This window comes from Xiphias gladius, chromosome 24 (genome assembly GCF_016859285.1).
Source record: "Xiphias gladius isolate SHS-SW01 ecotype Sanya breed wild chromosome 24, ASM1685928v1, whole genome shotgun sequence".
NCBI lineage: Eukaryota > Metazoa > Chordata > Actinopteri > Istiophoriformes > Xiphiidae > Xiphias > Xiphias gladius.
Window position 1 is genome coordinate 21,126,575 of NC_053423.1, and position 18,887 is coordinate 21,145,461.

The window sequence follows — 18,887 nt, forward strand, 5'->3', positions numbered from 1 at the left end:
TGCTTTTGTATGAAATTATTTTTTTACTTGATATTCAGTCACGCAGTTGATATCGATTAAAATGTCTGAAAATATTTAAGACCAATCTATAAAAATATTTAGTAATTCTTTTTTTTTTAATGTATGTATTTCAGATGAGTGGCAGAGTGTGTAAGCAGAATCTTGTGGTTTATTTTGGAAACAGAATGACTGGTACCAAAAGCTGAAAAAAAAATTTTATTTTGAGAAAGCAAAAGTTGCCTCTTGTTGTGTAACAAAAACTAACAGTGATTTGTGCTCACTGTACACCCATTACTATGTAATAAAACTGTACATACTCTCCAACAATGCTATTGTTAAACGTTTGTCTTTTATTTTTTTGCAAAGGCAAAACCCCTCTTCTACTCTGCCGCTCCCTCCTCAGGCGACGGTTCATACTGCATCAGCTGGAAAACGATATCAAGGCAGATGTTAGAGGCTAAAGCGGGAGACACACACACACAAACACACACACAGCTGCTTATCTGTGCGTGCAACCCACCCTGTTTCTCAGCTCTTTGTTTTCCTCCATGAGCAGGTTGCACTTGTGCTGAAGCTCGGCCAGCTCCATGCGGAGGGCCTCGGCGTCCGCTGGCTCCGGAGCGGCCGCGCCGAGGTGAAGCTTTATGAAACTGTCCAGGTGGTTAAGGTCAACGTGTTCTCTCGATGTTCGGGACAATGATTGGTTTTAACAAAGTCAGACGGGTCTCGCTTGGTAAACAACAATGACCTGCTTCCCTCTGGGGCCATTCAAACAGAGAAAAAAAAATATGATGATTTAGTTTTGTTGCTCCTGTGGCCGAAGAGCAAGCTCCCTGCCCGAGGTACCGTATCTATACTGCGGTACTCAACATGTTAAGAATGACGGCAAAGACCAATAATAAGTCCTGCCGACACTTACTATCCCACGGATCCCGCCTAAATATCAACAAATTCGGGATGTGACTGCCCTGCAGCCTGTCAAGAAAGTGAAACTGAAACACACGGACACCCGTTCCTTGTGCCGCTAAAGGTTCCGTGGAGCCGAGCGCAGAGGACAAGGATACTCCAGAGCGTTGTTGGGCTTGTCGGTTTCTTCGTAAAGTGCCACTAAAACTGGGATAAAGGTGAGAGGTGAGTGTACGGGTTGGTTGGGGGGGGTTAACAGCAAGCGTGGGATTGCCAATGCACTCCCCCAGGTGATGTCTTTGAATTGCCTGCATACCTACCGCTCGTTATAGTGTCGAGGACCCCAGATTTTTCGAGGTATCTTCTAAATTGCTCTCGCTTGGATTCTGAGGCCTGAAAAAAAGAAAAAAAAAGACTTATATTAATACTTTTGACACGTACGTTAGCAGCACACGTTTGGTGTGCTAGTCTAGCCGCTAGCAAAAATAATTATGTGGATGGCGAGTTCCGGTGAGTTCACAGGGGACAAAACAACCTGACAGAGAACCGAATAAAGCCGAATTCAGCCCGTGGCCTAGCTTGACGTTGCTATGGTGCTACCCAGTTAGCACGCGCTTCGTAGGACCAACTATAAAGTACATTTACCTCGTAAAGAAATAGTAAACGGCTACAGAGAAGTACGCAGCCGGACACTTACTCTGTAATGGGCCATGAGTGCGAGGATAGGTGCGTGGTTTTCGGTTGCTTGAAAAATCGCGACAGGTTAATTATGGCGAGCCACCGGCAGCTGGTTGTTCTGTTTGCCTCAACATGCCCGGAGGGAGCGGGACCCGTTGCCACAACAACACGCAAAAAAAAAAGAGAAAAAGAAAGAAACCGGTAGACGTGAGGAAGACCGACTGCCTCTAACCTGCTAAATGAAGGATCTGGAGGGAGCACAGAGGATTGTATTCGCAAGCTAAACCGTGGAAACTCACAGAAACCTCTTGTCCATTTTTAATAGAACAGACACGCTGCTTTTGATTTTTCGATGTAACATAGTTCAGGCGATACCGCGGCTGACAATGGCAGGGGCAAAAAAACACCGGGACCCTTAACCTGACACCCTTCTCCCAGCAGTGAGCCTCAGCTCTTTCCACACATGATCGGTTGGGCCAGGATCGGGACTCGCAGCGGGCCACCTCGTTTTTTTCCCCCTCATCCACTCACGGCTGCTTTTTAGATGTCAGGTCTGGGCCATCTGTCCAGTTGGACGAGCTCCAGTTCGGCCCCCTTTCCCCACAGCTTCTGTGTTGTAATCTACGGCGAACCGAAGGCTTGCAGGTGTGCCTGACGGAAAAGCTTTTCACTTCACCATTATTCAGGGAGAACGGGGCATTGTTTCAATGAGGTGTGTGGGTACCAATACTTGTAGTCACATCTGTATATATATAAATACACACACACACACACACACACACACACACATATATATATATATATATACATATACACACACATATATATATATATACATTCAGCAATAACACAATAGTAGGTATTGTGTAAACTAGTAAACAACACACACACACATATATGTGTGTGTGTGTGTGTGTGTGTGTGTGTAGTTTACTAGTTTACACAATACCTGCTATTGTGTTATTGCTGACTGTCTGTTGGATAATAAAAAGGGGTCTTTATTGGTGAAATGTCACTTTTTAAAACTGCCCCACACGGCAAACCCCGTGGTGAGCCTGCAGTCAGATCAAAATGCTGTAGTGGACCGACAAGGCAGGTATTTAATCAATTATTACACAGCAGTTTAAATTCTTAAAAAAAAAAACCTTCAGACAGTCAACTGTCAACAGCAGCCGTTAATGTCTTACAATACACCAAAAGACTGTATGCAGTCGAGATCGGTTTGAGGCAAAACAGATTTAAAGAACCGTCACAGTCAAGTGTAGAAACTACTCAGAGCAGCAAGTCAGGGAATCAAAATGCTATAATAATAATAATAACGGTCTTTAAGATAATGTTAAAGGGCAAATGTTTCATCTGAACAAATGCATAGACGGATTATGACACAATGGCAACACAACGGTTCAGGTGTTAAGTCAGGAACCGTTGTCGTTCCTGATTAACACCTGAAGTTTTCCCATGAAGCACAGAATGTGGCGTATCTACGATTTTCGAGTCCCCCCCAGCCCTCCTACAAAGAAGCAAGACACCCAGACTGAAAGAGACATGTTTTGCGTCTCTTTGAGGACATTTTACGTCTCTTTGCATCCTTTTCACTTTGTGTTTCTTTGGGTTTGTTTTGCGTCTCACTTTGGTGGTTTTGTGTCACCTTCTTGGATATTTTTGCAGGTGAAGACCAGGAGCCCCTGACCCCATGGGCCCCTGACCCCTGTGTCTGGTAGGCCCGTTGCGTGGTCCATCCATGAACTGTAAGCTCTTGCAAGTCATCACTCAGCTATGGCAGATTAACAACTGGAATAGGGTATATATATATACATGTCAATCATCAGCAATCAGTCAGTGTGGAGCTGAGCCTGCTGTCCCCTGTCGGTCTCAGTCCTGCCGCTGACGACAGGAAGGGTGTAGCCCGGAACATCTTCTTTACGGGCACACTCACACAAAAAGCAGCGTGAAAACAGCCCAACCTGGCAACCCCGCTCCGAGACAGCCACTGAGGAGGGCGGGGCCAGGCCCGTCGGTCTCGTGCTGGAACGTCACGTCCTCAGCGCCGATTTGCAAAGACGTGCGCGCCGGCGTCCGCGCGCGGTGCATCGGCAGGCGTAGCCGCTCCAGGGGGTTTTAGCATCGGCGCCTTCGCGAAGGGACCACCGCTCATATGACGGCTCTCTGCGGAAAAAACAGCAGCGCAGCGCGGCTTGTTGTTTCGCCGGTGCCGTGACACAATTCGCCCGGTTTTTTGTGCCACGCTCGGTGCGACGGACCGGACTGTCGTCACCCAGTGCCTTCGGTTTGAAATCCTCGACAAGGTGAGCGGCATTTTAACGAAATGTCCCCCGCAGGCTGTCGTTAAACGGTAATGCCGACCGAACTGAACGGTGTGGACAACCGGTTGTGGTGGACTTTCAGTCCTGTGTGGGATTACAGTTACACTCGGGGATGGAGGAAGTACTTAGATCCTTCACTTAAGTAGAAGTACCGGTACCACACAGTGTAAAAACACTCCATCACAAGTAAAAGTCCCCGCATTCAAAATGCTATGTTACAGGAAAATGTGCTTCAGGGATAAAAAGTTAAAGTACAAATTGCAAAGAAGTGAGTGTGTATATAGTAAATCTAATGATATACTATATATATATATATATATATATATATATATGTGTGTGTGTAGTATATCATTAGATTATTATTACTCATGCATTAATGCCACAGCAGGATTTTACTCCAGGGTTTGTCAGAAGCTGCAGATTTTGAGGAAGTCAAGCGATTGGCATCCAGAAATACTTCACAGCACCTGACCGTGTGCTGAGAGGCAACACAGATGATCATGAAACTGCAACGTCAGTTCAGATCAGCGTCAGCTCTGTGTGCGTTCCCCTAAAGAAAAACAGTCCTGGCCTAGTGCTGATTGTTTCTGAAGGGTCCCTAAGTGGATGCGATTGAGCCCGGGCCTGATTCAAAAACCTGAACTTTGACCGAGACGCACAGCAGCTGTCATAAGTACGACTTTCGAGTCCACGTCTTCTCTTTTTTTTCAGGGGGCTGCTTTCGTTGTGGATTAGTCTGCATCTTCGTCCTCTTGATGAATCCAAATGAGTTTGGTTTGTAAAACGTCAGAAAACAGTGACACATGTCCGTCGCCGTTGCCCAGAACTCAAAACCGTCTCCTTAACAATTCAAACCTCAGAATGACTCAGTTCACATTTGTGAGGCTGAAGCCATGAAACGTTTGGCACCTAAACAACTGAGGGATTATCAAAACGTTGGCTGATTCAATTTTGATGAATTGACTAATTTGTAAGTCTCAGGTTCTTCCTTTTGTTTCGCTGCGTAAACCCTTAATGTGTAAAGTAACTACTTACTCAAGCTGCCAAAATAAATGTAGTGCAGTGAAAAGTGCAAGATTTTCCCTCTGCAATGCGCTGGAGCAGAAGTGAAAGTGTCACGAAATGGAAATACTCAAGTAAAGTACAAATACCTCGAATTTGTACCGATCTGTGCAGAGAGATTAGAGCTGAGACGATTAGTCGACTGATTGTTTAGTCAGTGGGTGGAAATTTAATCTGCAAAGATTTTGACGATCAGTTAATCGTTTAAGTCATTTTTTTTAAGGAAAAAATGCAAAAAACAAAACAAAAACTTATTAGATAATGTCACAGATGCGCTATCATTTTCCATTTTAAGTTTCCACTAGGATCCACACTCCCCCACAGTTAAGCTTTACCAAATGCTTCATTTAAAACCGAATCAGACTCTTCCAACAGAAGTCACTCCAGGTCAGTGAATTGACCAGAGGTGCCCTGAGCTTCCCAGATTTGTTGCAACACCTCCTCGGGTATTTCCTCTCTTATCTGCCTGTACGCCGGCGTTTTGGTTGCACGAAACCTTTTCAAAGCCACGTCGGTAAAGAGAGGTTTGCGTCAAAGCAAGGACACAGGTGGTTTTCTGAGAGCCTCAAAAGTTGACATTATGAGGTTTTACCCTACAGCAACAACAACATCCTTTCTTTTTTTTTCCTTGATGAAAGGTTCCAGTCTCTGGCTCTGCATTGTAGCCCTCCTCCATTCTGAAAATCAAAACCTCCTATAAGTGTAGGTTTGATGAGACTTTTTCAACAACTTGTGACAGCAGGAAGTATCATCCTGTGTGTGTGTGTGTGTGTGTGTGTGTGTGTGTGTGTGTGTGTGTTATTTTTGTGAAAACCTGCCAGCTGTCTGGGTTTTCCTAACAATCCATATCTGCTGATGTGTTGTGTCTCTCGACTCGTGTCTTTGGCATTTTTCTCATATCCGCTTTGGGTTATTCTGCCTTTCTTCTGGCTTCTGATCGTCAAATTCCGTCCGTGCAGCAGATTTTCCTGGACGCCATGGCTCACTGACGTCATTTTACTGACTTGATACTGCTGCGTCAGCCGACTGCCATGCCGCTACCGAATGGCTGCTCCATCAACTCAGCCCCGTTGGACGACGGCGAGGACGGTGAGCCGCTCATCGAGACCGGTGCAGGTGTGTTTCTATTTGTAGCAGGGAATTTTTATTCCGATGAAGATTTTGGATTTGCTCCATGCCAAAACTCTCAAGACAAGTTTCGAGTTCTTTCAGTTGTATTGACATTTGTGGCTGCAACTGACAGTTGTGTTCATATTCGATTGATACGCCGATTATTTTCTCGATTTATCGGTGAATTGTTTGGTCTACGTAAAATCAGGAAAACTGTTAAAAATGCCCCAAACAATTTGCCAGATCCCTTGTTTTGTCCGACCAACAGTACAGTACCTAAAAATATTCAGCTTACTACATCGTTAAAACATGGTAACAAAATCTAATTTCCACCTTTGAGGACCTTAAAAAGGAGAAGGTTTTGATTATTCAAATGTCACGTTTTGTCCGGCCACCTGTCAACAACCCAAAGTTATTCAGTTTCCTTTTTTAAAATCATAATATATGAGAGGCTGTAAACAGCGATTTTTACTCGAAAAATGACTTAAATGATGAATCGATTATCATTTTTCTGACGAATCAACTAATCAGTTACTCGTTGCAGTCCTGTGCTGTGACATTAAACATTAATTATGCTTAAAAAATTGAGCAGAGAAGTTGAACATGCAGCAAGTGAATCTTTTTCCGATTGTTGTTGTCTCTTCTGCTAATGACTTCATTTTGTACAACATGCGTTTCTGTGACACAGAAACGGTGTTTGCAGCAGTGAGTAACCAACAACTTTCTATTTACTTTACTATTTTGCAATTCTGCAAACAGCTCGGTGAACTGTGACAGGCCTGCATATCTGGTTCCCCAGCAAATTCGTCGTAGTTGTGACAGTCATCTGCCCTTTACTGGTTAGCGGTCACCTGGTACCTAAGATCGTAACGAGGTCGCTGACGACCAGATGGCTGCAGTTAAACTGAAATCACGAGCTACTGAAATGAAGACAAATAAAGTTATAAACTGTTTATCATATGAATGTTACCTGTAGTTTATGTGGTGCTGTTAAACACGTTCCGTTATATACAAATCAACAGCCATCTTTTTGTGCTGTTAAACAAGAGGCCCACGTAGAAGCACAACTCGATATTTATATGAAGCAGTCAGAATGGGGGAAAAATAGAAAGCAGTTTGTGCAAAGCAAGACACAACAAAAGATAAAGGCTGATGAAAGAGAAGCACATAAAAGGGAATTTAAATAAGTGATTTTCATAAATTATTGGTTTATCAAATCAACCTATTGCCGTTGTCCTGTGAAAAAATTAAAACTAGATATGATTAGACAAGACAAGGTTTATTAATTCCCAAGGGAAAATTGACAGGTTACAGCAGAAGAGCGACAGGCCAAGGTAAGAAAACGGACAAAAACCATCTGAATTAAACTGATAATAAGAATTAAGAATAAAATAGGAGATTTAAGAAATAAGACATTAAAAAAAACTATACAATATATACATAACAATATCTTAAATAGACCATATACGTGAATTGAGCAAATATTTGTGCCAAAGATGTCCAGTAGTGCAACTCCAGCAGCCACGGTGTGTGAACTACTGCTAATAATAAGTGCAATATACATGATAATATTGGGAAGTATGTAATGTTATATATATATATGTGCAGTTTATGTAATATAGATACACTGTACAGTTATAAAACAAGACTGCGTAGTAGGTATAATAGAATGGAAAAGAATTGTTGTTGTCCTGTGAAAACCACGTATCTCCATGTCAGTTTTCGGATTTGTGACAATGCATTTTTCAGTAAATCCAATGTGATTTTAAACGGTTTATTTTGCTCAGTACTTTAAAAATAAAATTTAAAAAAGGATATTTTTCTCAACCCTCAAAGAAACATTTCATTCTTAAGTTTTTCTGAAAATGTTAAAAGACCATAATTGGAGATACATGGTTTTCACTGCAGTCCACAGTCCAGCTACATGTGAATCTCTTTGTACTGCACGTGAGCAGCTCCTCCTCAGTGCTGCTCGGCTCGCCTCAACCTCGCCGTCCTCATGTTCTTCGGGTTCACCGTGGTCTACGGCCTCCGTGTCAACCTCAGTGTTGCCATGGTCGCCATGGTGAACACCACCGGCCCCAGACCGGCGCCGAACAGCTCCATCGTCCGCGCCTGTCCGCTGCCGGCGGGGACGGAAAACACCAGTGACACTTTCCTACAGCCTGAGGGGGTAAGTTTGTTTGTTTTGTTTTTTTTTTCATTTATTTTGCTGTTGTAAATTTTTCAAGGAATCTCCAGGTCTTGAAAAGTCTCAAAAAGCAGTGAATTTAGTTCCCCCCACAAAAGGCCTTACGAGGTGCTAAAAAGTCTTAAATCTCATTTACTAAGGTCTTGAATATTTTTATTGCCTGCAGTAGAAACAAACATTACTTATAGCTTTTGTTTGTATTTCCTTGCCGGCTCTCGGGACATGTGAGACGGACGAGCCAGTGGACTGGACATGCAGGAGGCTGTTTAATCCTTCTTTATCTCACCACCATCAGGGCCTGTAGCTAAAAAGCTCGTTCACTCATAATAGGCAAATTTCAATGTAAATTCAACAGATAAAAACGGAGGTGACCTGTCCACCTTGTCTTCCTGCCTTTCCCTGTTTTGTGAAGGACCGTGACCACAAACACACCCTCTCTCCGTCCTCCTATCCCAGATCCCTCAGTACCCGTGGGACTCGGAGACTCAGGGCTGGCTGCTGGGGGCCTTCTTCTTCGGCTACCTGCTCACACAGATCCCGGGAGGTTACCTGGCCGGTCACTACGGGGGGACTATCTTCCTGGGCTTGGGTGTGCTGGGCACGGCCGTCCTCACTCTCCTCACCCCTCTGGCTGCTCAGTTCGGGTCGTACTGGCTGTTTGCACTCCGGGCCCTGGAGGGCTTTGGGGAGGTAAGAGGATGCTGGGCAGCGGAGGCACTTGTGCGTCAGGAAGCTGCAGGAAATACAAAGTGCAATGTTGTTTGTACATTCTGATTAGACCTCTAGTTTACAGAGAAGGTCGTTCGACAGCAGCAACAGGCCGATATGGCAGTTTGCTGATAAATCTTGAAGATACTGACTTTTAGTGAAATACTGAATGTTGGCAGCGATGGAAAATAGAACCTGACCACAAATATGTAAAATCAGTCTATGAAATCTGCCAGCTTTATCACTTTTACATGTTTTTTTAACTCAGATTTTCTGTAATTTTCTAGTAAACTAGTTCTGCATTAAAAGATTTCAAGGATTTTCTTTCACACCACTCACTTTAAAAGGTTTGTCTGGACAGTTACTGTTTCGGTGGAGCATTTTGGCGTCGGTACACGTGAGTTTCCATCCGAATGCAGCACAGCTCTGAACCAAGTTTAATCTGAGGATTAATGTGCGCGTGCTTCCGCCACCCTTACACGGAAATGTACATAAAAACAGGTGGATGGAAACCCACCCAATATGGACTGTGTGCTGTTTCAGTAGCTTTTACAACCTCCCAGAAGAGGAAACATTTGAAACCTTGCAAATAACAAAAGGAAGTGTTTTGTTGGATGCTAACCAGTCTGTCTCACCCCTTTCCCGCCTCCGTTGTTCTTCAGGGTGTGACGTTCCCGGCCATGATGGCAATGTGGGCTCGGTGGGCCCCTCCTCTGGAGCGCTCTCGCCTGATTACCCTGTCGGGATCCGGGGGCAACTTTGGGGCCTTTCTGGCTCTGCCGCTCACCGGCTACATCTGCCAAACACTGGGCTGGCCCGCTGTCTTCTACCTCTGTGGTGAGGGAGGGAACCTCACGCAAACCCGACTGCAATCACCTGCTCTTACGCAGCATGCGTCACCTTAGTCTCTCACAGGAAAGATGCCAGGGTGGAGGGTAGGAGGTGCAAAAACAAAAAGTCATTTAAACATTCGGGGCATAAATTTCCTATTTGACGTATGTGGTCAATAATCAAGACATTCAATCTAATGAAATTATATTTGTTGCTATATTTGACAAACAGAAATTAGTTTACAGTAATTTGTAGAATACTAAAGCTGCACAAAATCAATGTTTTATTATGGCATGACAAAAATAATCCAATTGATCTGACTCCCAAACTTTGCTAACCTGGTTCTGATATCGTAGCATTGTTCCTCTTGGGTTATGACAGTGACAATAGTACCTCTCCTCTGACTGGGCTCCCAAAATAGCTGAAACAGTGCGCCACTGTGCATGACACGTTTAGAGCACTCTGATTTTGTTATGACACTTGGCATTCGCCGTGGAGCCTGAGCACAAAATTCCTTTAATTATTCACCACCTTGTGCAGTAAAAGCTTGACGCACTCCCTGACTCTCGGACTCTCTCTCTCTCTTTGTCTCTCAGGGGGCGCTGGTTGCCTCTGGGCCGTCTTTTGGTTTGTTTTTGTGTCGGATGACCCTCGCACCCATCGTCGAATCAGCGAAGCGGAGAGAGACTACATCGTAAACTCTATTGGACCTCAGGTGCCCGTGAAACATTAACGGACGGTTTTTATTTACCGCAGCGCGCTTCTCACATTTCTCAGATCGTTGTTTGAAAACTGTTTAAACCCGAGGACTCGGAAGAATACAACATCATCTCAGCTTTCCTCTTAATTCGATGCTGAGATGAGATGGTTGATATGGTATAAAACTCAGGCCTCGTACAGCTTGAAATCTGGGCCTTAAATACGTGAAAGAAAAAAACGCAGTATGACTGCACTCGTACAGCTCACCTGTATTTGCCGCCAGTGTGGGAGCTGCCAAAAAGGGGATTTTATGTGACTTATTCAAGTGTGGCATCAGAACGCCAAATGCAGAGGGAGCTTTAGGTACACATTTAAAAAAAAAAAAAAAAAAAAAAAGCTCTTCTGCCATTGCTCTTTAAAACTGACCTTGTGCTCCACATTGGAGAGATTTTTTTTCTCAAACTTCCTGTTTCCATTCCCTTTACTGTTTTTCATTTTCTTACTTTCCCTTCCTTTTTTTTTTTTTTTTTTAATCAAAGATCCTAGTAACTATAAGCCTGTGCCTGAGCAGCATAGTCTTTTCTTTTTCCACACATAAAAATGAAGCTTTCTTGTCTATGAATGTGTGTAGTAAGTGACCTGACGTTATCCCTGGCTCAGAAGGCTCATAAAATCAGCCGAAAAATCTTTTTATCGAATCATCGCGTAGTTTCTAAACGAGGGGTTTCTTTTTTTCCACATTCTCCCTGTAGATGTGAGCTTTTTGTCATGTGCTGTTTGTGTAGTCCGTTTAAAGACTGTGTGGTCTAATCTAAACTGAAACGGCAGGGTACAGGTCACGGCTGGTCCGTGCCCATGCTGCCCATGCTGCTGTCGGTCCCTCTGTGGGCGATCATCATCACCCAGATGTGCTCCAACTGGTCCTACTACACTCTGCTCACCTCTCTGCCCACCTACATGGACAGCATCCTGCACTTCGACCTCAAATCGGTGAGCTTTCTATTCATTCGTTCCCCTGTGTTTCGTGTTGAAAAATATATTTATTAGTCATAATGTCCACATGCGTTCACTTAAAGAAATATGCCAGATGTTTTAGGGTTTGGTCTGTAGTTCAGTTTGCGTGTTTTAGAGATGCGAACAAGGGATCATTTGTTGCGATACTAAACTTAAACTTTCACCATGTTGCGTGATTTAAGAGCAGTAGGATTATAGCAAAAGTTAATTCATGACAAGTTTTAGGAGTTTTGTGGTTAAACATCAATTAATCCTCAGTTGTAGCCTCTCAAATGCGATGATTTGCTGCTTTCTCTGTTTTATGTCATTTTAAATAAAAAAATCTTTGGGTTTTGGAAAGAAAAAAAAGCTATTTGACCACATCACCTTAGGCTCTGGGAAATTGTGATGAATGTTTTTCACATTATAATGACGTTTTACAAAGTAAATAATTAGTTGATTTAAAAAAAAACAAAAAACAAAAAATTGTTTCAAAAGTAAACCTGGCTACTTTGAGGTGGTTTAAATATATCTATCACCAACTAATCATTGTGCTAGTGGATTTCCATCCCTCAAGCCAATGAAAACCAGTGCTTGAGCAAAAGGAAGTCAAAGGAATAGTTTGACATTTTGGGAAATAAGACTATTTGCTCATTACATGTTAATCAGTGAGGTTTAGATCATGGGTGGAACTAACAACGATTTTCAGGATTGATTAACACTTAATCGTTTGGTCTATGAAAAATAGAAAGAAAGAAAAAAATGTCAAAAATGTCCGTCATAACTTTACAGAGCCAAACGTGACGTTTTCAAATGTCTTGTCGTGTTTGGACAAAAGTCCAAATACCCAGAAATATTTAACTTCCGATGATATATGACAAAAAAAGCAGGATATTGCCTCGCTTGAGAGGCTGGAATCAGAGAGAATGTGGCAATATTTCGCTGTTTCTGCTTGAAAAAATGACTTAAACGCTTAATCGATCATCAAAATAGTTGCAGGTTGTTTTTCTGTCGAACAACTAATTGATAAAGGAGCTGGCGGGCAGATTTTGTTGCCGTTCGACAGCGCCGGACAAGCTATTTTCCGCCCGGTTCCAGTCTTTATGTTAAGATAGGCTAACCGCCTCCTGGCTGTAGCTTAGTATTTGCCATACAAGTGTGAGAGGGTCGTCGATCTTCTCATCTAAGTCTCAGAAAGAAAGAGAAAAAGTGTATTTCTTTCAAATTTACCGAGGCGTCATAGATTTTGACTTTGGTGTCGGTGTTCTCATCACTTCTAAGACAGCCCCACGCTTTCCTGTTGTCGTTGTCCAAGCTGCTAAATAGTAACAAAATTCTACTTATAATATGCTTAACTACCCGTCTCTTATAAAAACTGGACAAGGACAACCAACCTTTATTCATTAAAATCCTCTTCTGTGTTTTGACTCTCTCCCCTCAGAATGGTTTCCTGTCCGCCCTGCCGTACCTCGGGGGCTGGTTGGTCTCCACGCTGTCGGGTGTCGTGGCAGACAGCCTCATCGAGAAGAGGGTGTTCAGCGTCACCGTCGTACGCAAGCTCTTTACGCTCTCAGGTCCTCCTTGTGTGCTGTGTGTCACTAAAACCTGTGCATGCGTGATTTAGTCCTGTGTCTGGCTGACTGCCACGGGACAAGGGATACAGGTTTTTGAGGTAGTTAAGGGGCTCAGAGAGGTGATTTACTATGTTGGTCGGTTCGACTTTATTATATTCAGTTCAGTCTCTACTCTGCTTTTGACTGCTGTTTTGGTTTACCTGCACTTTTTATGGACCTTATAGTCACTGTGGCCCTTTTCATACATTACCCCAGTACGAAGGACCACGATTCCTACACTTATCACGTGCTACGGATTTGAATACAGTTAAAGCATTATATTATCATTATATATGATATATTATATTATATTATATCAGAGGGAAACGCACTGGAGTCCTTTTTCGCCGCAAGCACTTTGAGACGTCACGGTAGGAAAAGCACAGGTGTCGCTAACGGCATCGACGACGGCTCTCTTCTGTTCAGGTGTCCCAGTGGGTCGTGACAGTGTGACAGCGGGAACCATCTTTAATTATAATATTTATGCCGGTATCTTTTCCTACTGTGACATGTCAAAATGTCTCATAAAAAGCCTACATTTTGCTGTACAGCTTTCATCTGTCGGCTTCAGCTCTACTGATGTCGCAGAGTAAGATTTTACATTTGCAGTAAATGGAGTAAATAGACTTTGGGCCATCTGGACCAACACTAAAATATTTCTTAGAGTTTAAATTAAGATTAAGGTTCAGAATAGCTGTTTTTACTCTTGATACTTAAATACATTTTACTCCTACACGTAGGGACTTTTATTTAAGTTAACATTTAAAACTACTGTATGTTTACTGTGGAAGCATTTTCCTTCATGTTAGCGCAACATTTACATATGGAACTGATACTAGTAGGTTTTCCAACCCTAATTAATCACCAGAAATGTTACGCTTTATTACATCCCCCAGGGAAATTGTATTTTTGCTCGTCCTCCATATAGAGGTGAGAGTGTTACACCCACTGTTTGAACTGGCCAGGACCAGGTGTGTCCACCAGGCCTGAAAAGGCCTGAAAATGATTAAAAATAACCTTTTGATTAAAAACAAAAAACAAACAAAAAAAAAACGTGGAGCTGTCCTCAACATAGAAAGCGGGTTTCGGTGGTTTTCCATTACAGACCAAAGAGGTGAAACCAAAAAAACGGAGTACTGCTGCCCCCATGTGGTTTAGATTCTATTGTTAGTACTGAAATGATGACAGACGTCCACACTAACAGAACACTCAGTGACCGGAATAAACAGGCCCAGTGTTTTATGTTTTACCAATAAAACCAACAAAACAGCTGATGTTTTCTTTCTTTCTTTTTTTTTTTAACATCCACCTCCTCCCTCTGCAGGTATGTTGCTCCCTGCAGCTTTCCTCGTGGCTGTGAGCTACGCCGGCTGCAGCCACATCCTCACCGTCACCTTCCTCACACTCTCCACAACCACAGGGGGGATCAGCGCCTCCGGAGTCTTCATCAACCAGATAGACATCGCTCCTCGGTGGGTGTTATCATCTTTCCCGGCTTAGACAGTTGGTCATTTATTTGGAGTAGGGCTGCGGATAACAGTCATTCTCATTACTCGTTAGTCTGTTTGTTTTCTCGATTATTTGTGTGGTCTATAAAATGTCACAGAATGGTGAAATATGCCCATTTCGGTTAGCCCAGAGTGACGTCTTCAAAATTGCTTGTTCGGCCTGAGTATCAGAGATATTCAGTTGACAGTGATATAATAAAATGAAACAGCAGATCATGACACTTCATAAGCTGAAACCAGAGAATGTTTGCCTTTTTCCACGATAAATGACTTGAGCGATACACCGATTATCTGTTGCCCAGTAATTCTCTGTTGATCCAATAACTGGTCAATCAACTAATCGTTTCAGCTTTTAATCAACTCTCAGAGGCACAAGGAGGAGTCTGATCAGTGTATTTATGTGGACTGGGACCCCTCCTCCAGTTTTGGTCCTCATGACTCATTAAGATTGCACACGTCAGCGTGATGCACTTTATTATATTCAGTAGCTGTAATACAATATATATAATTTCATGGAAAGCGTTACAAATGAAAGTAGACAAAGCTCCCTCCGTTCACTGTCTCTGTAAGTTTAGGAAAATGCTGAAGACCTTTTTTTTTCTGTCTCTCTCTCTCTCTCTCTCTGTCTCTCTCCCCTCCAGATATGCAGGATTTCTTCTGGGAATCACCAACACGTTCGGGACCATCCCTGGTGTGGTGGCACCGATTGCCACAGGATACTTTACAGAAGATGTAAGTCCCCCATTTTTTAATTTTTTATTTTTTTTTTTTTTTTTTTAAAAAGGGGAAGGGATCGGCTTGGTCACCTGACCTCCGACAGGATGTAACATCACCACGTCAGCGCCAGATGTGGCTTGACAATTGGTGAAGAGAGATTAAGCGATAGAGGCTCACGCACATGCGTCGCATATTAGAGAGACTGATATAGATTTTTGTAGTATTATACCTTTAGTGAGGTTTTTCGTTTTTGGCTAGAGCTTCTGAAGGCTGACCTCTGTTACCTTTTAGATGTAAACATTTGTATGTTTAAAAAAAAAAAAAAAACTTAGAAATTTTTCTTGTCAGAGTGAAAATCTCCATCTTAACCATCGCTAGATCGTCACCAGTGCCTAAAAGTCCTTCCTTAATTCCATACTGATAAAATGTTTAGAGGTTTTTATTGTGTTTTTTACCATGAGGACCTGGGTCCGGTTGCACCAGCTGTTCTTAACTTAGCCCAATTATAACCTAAGTGTTCACTAAGTGTGTTGTTTTGCGTGTTATTAAATTAAAAAAAAAACGGTTGATTCACACAAACACAAACAAACTAGTTCTGCCGTTACTAAATATTTGTGGCCACTAACTACCAGGTGTAGCTGTTGTGTAGCGAACTGAACCAACCGTTAAAACGTCAGGTTGCCAATATGTGACCCGCTTAGATTGAAGAGTAAAAGAGGTAAGGTGGAGTACAGGCGCCATATCTGACCTGAAATTCAACGAATGCTGTTGAATAACGATGTAAATATACTGATTTTAAAGAACATTTCGAAAAAATTACACAACATACCTCAAATTATAAAACGTTATGCCAGTAACATTCGACTAAATGAGTAAATTACGTCACTTAGGTTAGTATACTCAAATATTTCTCTCTCATTCTAAACTGGATAAATAATACTTACTCTCAAACGTGCATAGACATGAATAAAACAAAGTAATGCCTACATTTACAAAAGAAAGATGTTTTTAGCCTCTAAAACTATTTTTTTTTTCACTACAGATGTTTCCTAGTAACCGATTAACTCTTTACTTACCTCTTTACTAGCTTTATTTAAGCTTTAATGGTAATGGTCCTACTAAGCTTTCATTACTTTCATGCAGATATGTCGGAAAACCTTGATATCCGCTTTTCTCTTAGCAACATACATAGAAACAGTCGTAGAGCCTGCTGGTGAGAGAGAATTCACAGTTAGCAGATGCACGCACCGTAACGCAGGGAGTCACTCCAGTAACACGCCACTGATGCCTCTTCTTCTCTGGTCGTCAGCACACCCTGGCGGGCTGGAGGACGGTGTTCTGGGTGGCAGCCGGGATGAACGTCGGCGGCGCCCTCGTCTACACGATATTCGCCAGCGGGAAGATTCAGCCCTGGGCCGTCACGGAGGAGGAGAGGGCAGAGGCCGAGAAAAGGAGGAGCAGGTCCAGCTCGGCACAAACGTAAACGCATCCAGCACCGGCGTTATGCGAAGACGAACAAGGTCGGCAGATGAAATACAGCTTTAAAAGACCAATATACAGTTACAGGATATATTTTAACCCGGCGTACTGAGTGCAGCAGGAGAGACTACTTCTACTTCTGTACATTGAATATATGCAGTATTCACACTTAACAAAACGAAGAGTGTGAGAGATTTATCTCCACAGCAAAGACAGACATCAAAAAGAGGCGGCTGGAGAACAAAATTATCAGCTGAACAGGGAAAAACATCCATATCATCAAAGCAGGATATTTTGGCCATTTTTATCTATATTCTGTAGCTGTGTTTCTGGTCTTTCAAAGTTAAAACGCAGATGAGCTTTTGGACTAATTTTTACAGCAGTTTGAGCAGAGAGATTGAAATTTTGGAGCAGTTTTACCCCTCAAAATCACATCTGAGCCACATTTTTGAGGGTGGTAAGAAAAAAGCCGATGGATGTTATGACTGCGTCGAAGCCAAAGAGACAGATTTCCTATTTGCACTGACATGATTCAACACCTGCTGGGTACTCACTGCTGTTACCAATCAAGAAATTGTTATTTCTTTTACTTTTGCTCTGTTTACTGTTGTAAAGGTACAACTCCTTGCATCGGACCAATATTTAAATTACAACCAGCGATATTTGCACTGTATAATTCACACAGCACCTCAGGTTAGACCAGATCAGATCAGTCAAATCTGTGGGATCTTTTTCTTATACTTTCCAGCTTTTCTTGGACAGTGAAGGAAATGGGACCGACTGTCTTATGATCAAACCACATTGCCTGTAGCGGCTTCGTTTACGGCTTTGTCTGTTTTCTGACCACTTTTTACAAAAGAAGCACTTTCCACGCACAGAAATACGCCACGAGCCTTGTATTTGATAAGAGTGCCAATATTTAGCAAAATCAAATTTCCAACAGAAGGTTTTTTTTCCAGTATTTAGAAAGCTAAGGTGCTTTAGTCTCGGAAAACCAAAGCGCCTTCCACTGCCAGGATTTTAACATTTTTAGTGTCAGTACCATGCAAAATTAATTTCTTAGATCACTGTGCACTTCTGTGTTCAGTTTCCAAGGAATGACTGGATTTTGCCTTTTTTTCAGCTCACTTTCCCATCAGGATGCTGCATTTCGTTGCTAATTTCTTCAGCTACAATAACTACTGCAATTTTTATGCAACATAGGTCGTTTTAAAAAATCTCACCCTTTGTGTAAACTCGTGCAGTGTGTCAAAGAGCACTGTGATGAATGTGAAGATATGATGTTTTTAAACGGATGCAATAATGTATTTACCTTCTCTGCACTTTGAAAATGTGCCATGTGATACACGTATGTGTGTGTTTTAGGCTACTCTGTTGTAAAAAAGAATCAAATTTGTTTTACTGAGAGGAAAAAAAAATAAAATCTGTGGCATCAGAGTGGACTTCTGTCACATATTTAGCATTTCAGCCTGTGTACAGGTGTGTGTGTGTGTGTGTGTGTCAACATTGTATAGTTGTCACAGATTTTTTGTCATCTTACAGTCCTACAGCAGGAGAAATGTACATGTGTGTGTCTTTTTGCATATAAAAGGCAAAAAACCCCGGTTTACATGTTTCCAGGACACAAGATTGTTCCTCTGTTACTGAACCAATCGTGTTGATGTGATGCGGTCTCCTCTGCTGCTGCACCCGGGTCACACAAAAGTATATGTGAAAAGGGATCAGGAGATCAGCTGGAACGCAGCCAGGGCTCCCCTCTGAAAATATTTTCACCAGCCGCCAAAAGTGTCTTTATTGTTTTCTTAATGTTCTTATCGCCTCACAAGAAAGTCGATGTAGTGTGTATATTCTCTTTCAGTTGGAGAATATACACCAGTTTTTCCAGTTTATTGGGAACGTCTAGCCGAAACTAATGCAGTGTAACACAACGGTCCCGCAGTAAATCCTCCGCCGAGGAGGTTGGCACGTTCGGTTTGCGTTGAGAGGTGTTGTCGTGCGACACAATGCATTTCACTTTTAACGGCACCGCTAACGAAATCCTCCAAAAATATTTTGTACAGCTGCCTCA

The 18,887-nt window shown here is 42.5% G+C and overlaps 2 protein-coding genes across 9 annotated transcripts; one reads left to right on the forward strand and one right to left on the reverse strand.

Annotated features, from left to right (window-relative positions):
- Window positions 1-362: 362 nt before the first annotated feature.
- On the reverse strand, window positions 363-1,731 carry LOC120786154 (MYC binding protein). The gene is made up of 5 exons (XM_040121353.1): window positions 1,604-1,731; window positions 1,227-1,299; window positions 1,065-1,113; window positions 521-650; window positions 363-425 (listed from the first exon to the last, which is right to left on the reverse strand). Exons 1-5 carry the CDS (start codon window positions 1,616-1,618, stop codon window positions 381-383), a joined length of 312 nt encoding a protein of 103 aa, XP_039977287.1. The 5' UTR covers window positions 1,619-1,731; the 3' UTR covers window positions 363-380.
- si:ch1073-513e17.1 (sialin) lies at window positions 644-18,242 on the forward strand. Of its 8 annotated transcripts, none has more exons than XM_040121345.1 (11): window positions 644-1,131; window positions 5,930-6,086; window positions 8,036-8,253; window positions 8,728-8,961; window positions 9,642-9,816; window positions 10,407-10,525; window positions 11,338-11,499; window positions 12,944-13,076; window positions 14,440-14,587; window positions 15,265-15,355; window positions 16,650-18,242. In XM_040121345.1, the coding sequence occupies exons 2-11, from the start codon at window positions 6,002-6,004 to the stop codon at window positions 16,821-16,823; spliced, it is 1,539 nt and encodes a 512-aa protein (XP_039977279.1). In that variant the 5' UTR covers window positions 644-1,131; window positions 5,930-6,001; the 3' UTR covers window positions 16,824-18,242. The 8 variants fall into 8 exon arrangements, with proteins under 8 accessions (XP_039977279.1, XP_039977280.1, XP_039977281.1 ...); XM_040121346.1 differs by having other exon boundaries at window positions 644-1,124; XM_040121347.1 differs by lacking the exon at window positions 644-1,131 and adding an exon at window positions 1,984-2,296.
- The last annotated feature ends 645 nt before the right edge of the window (window positions 18,243-18,887 follow it).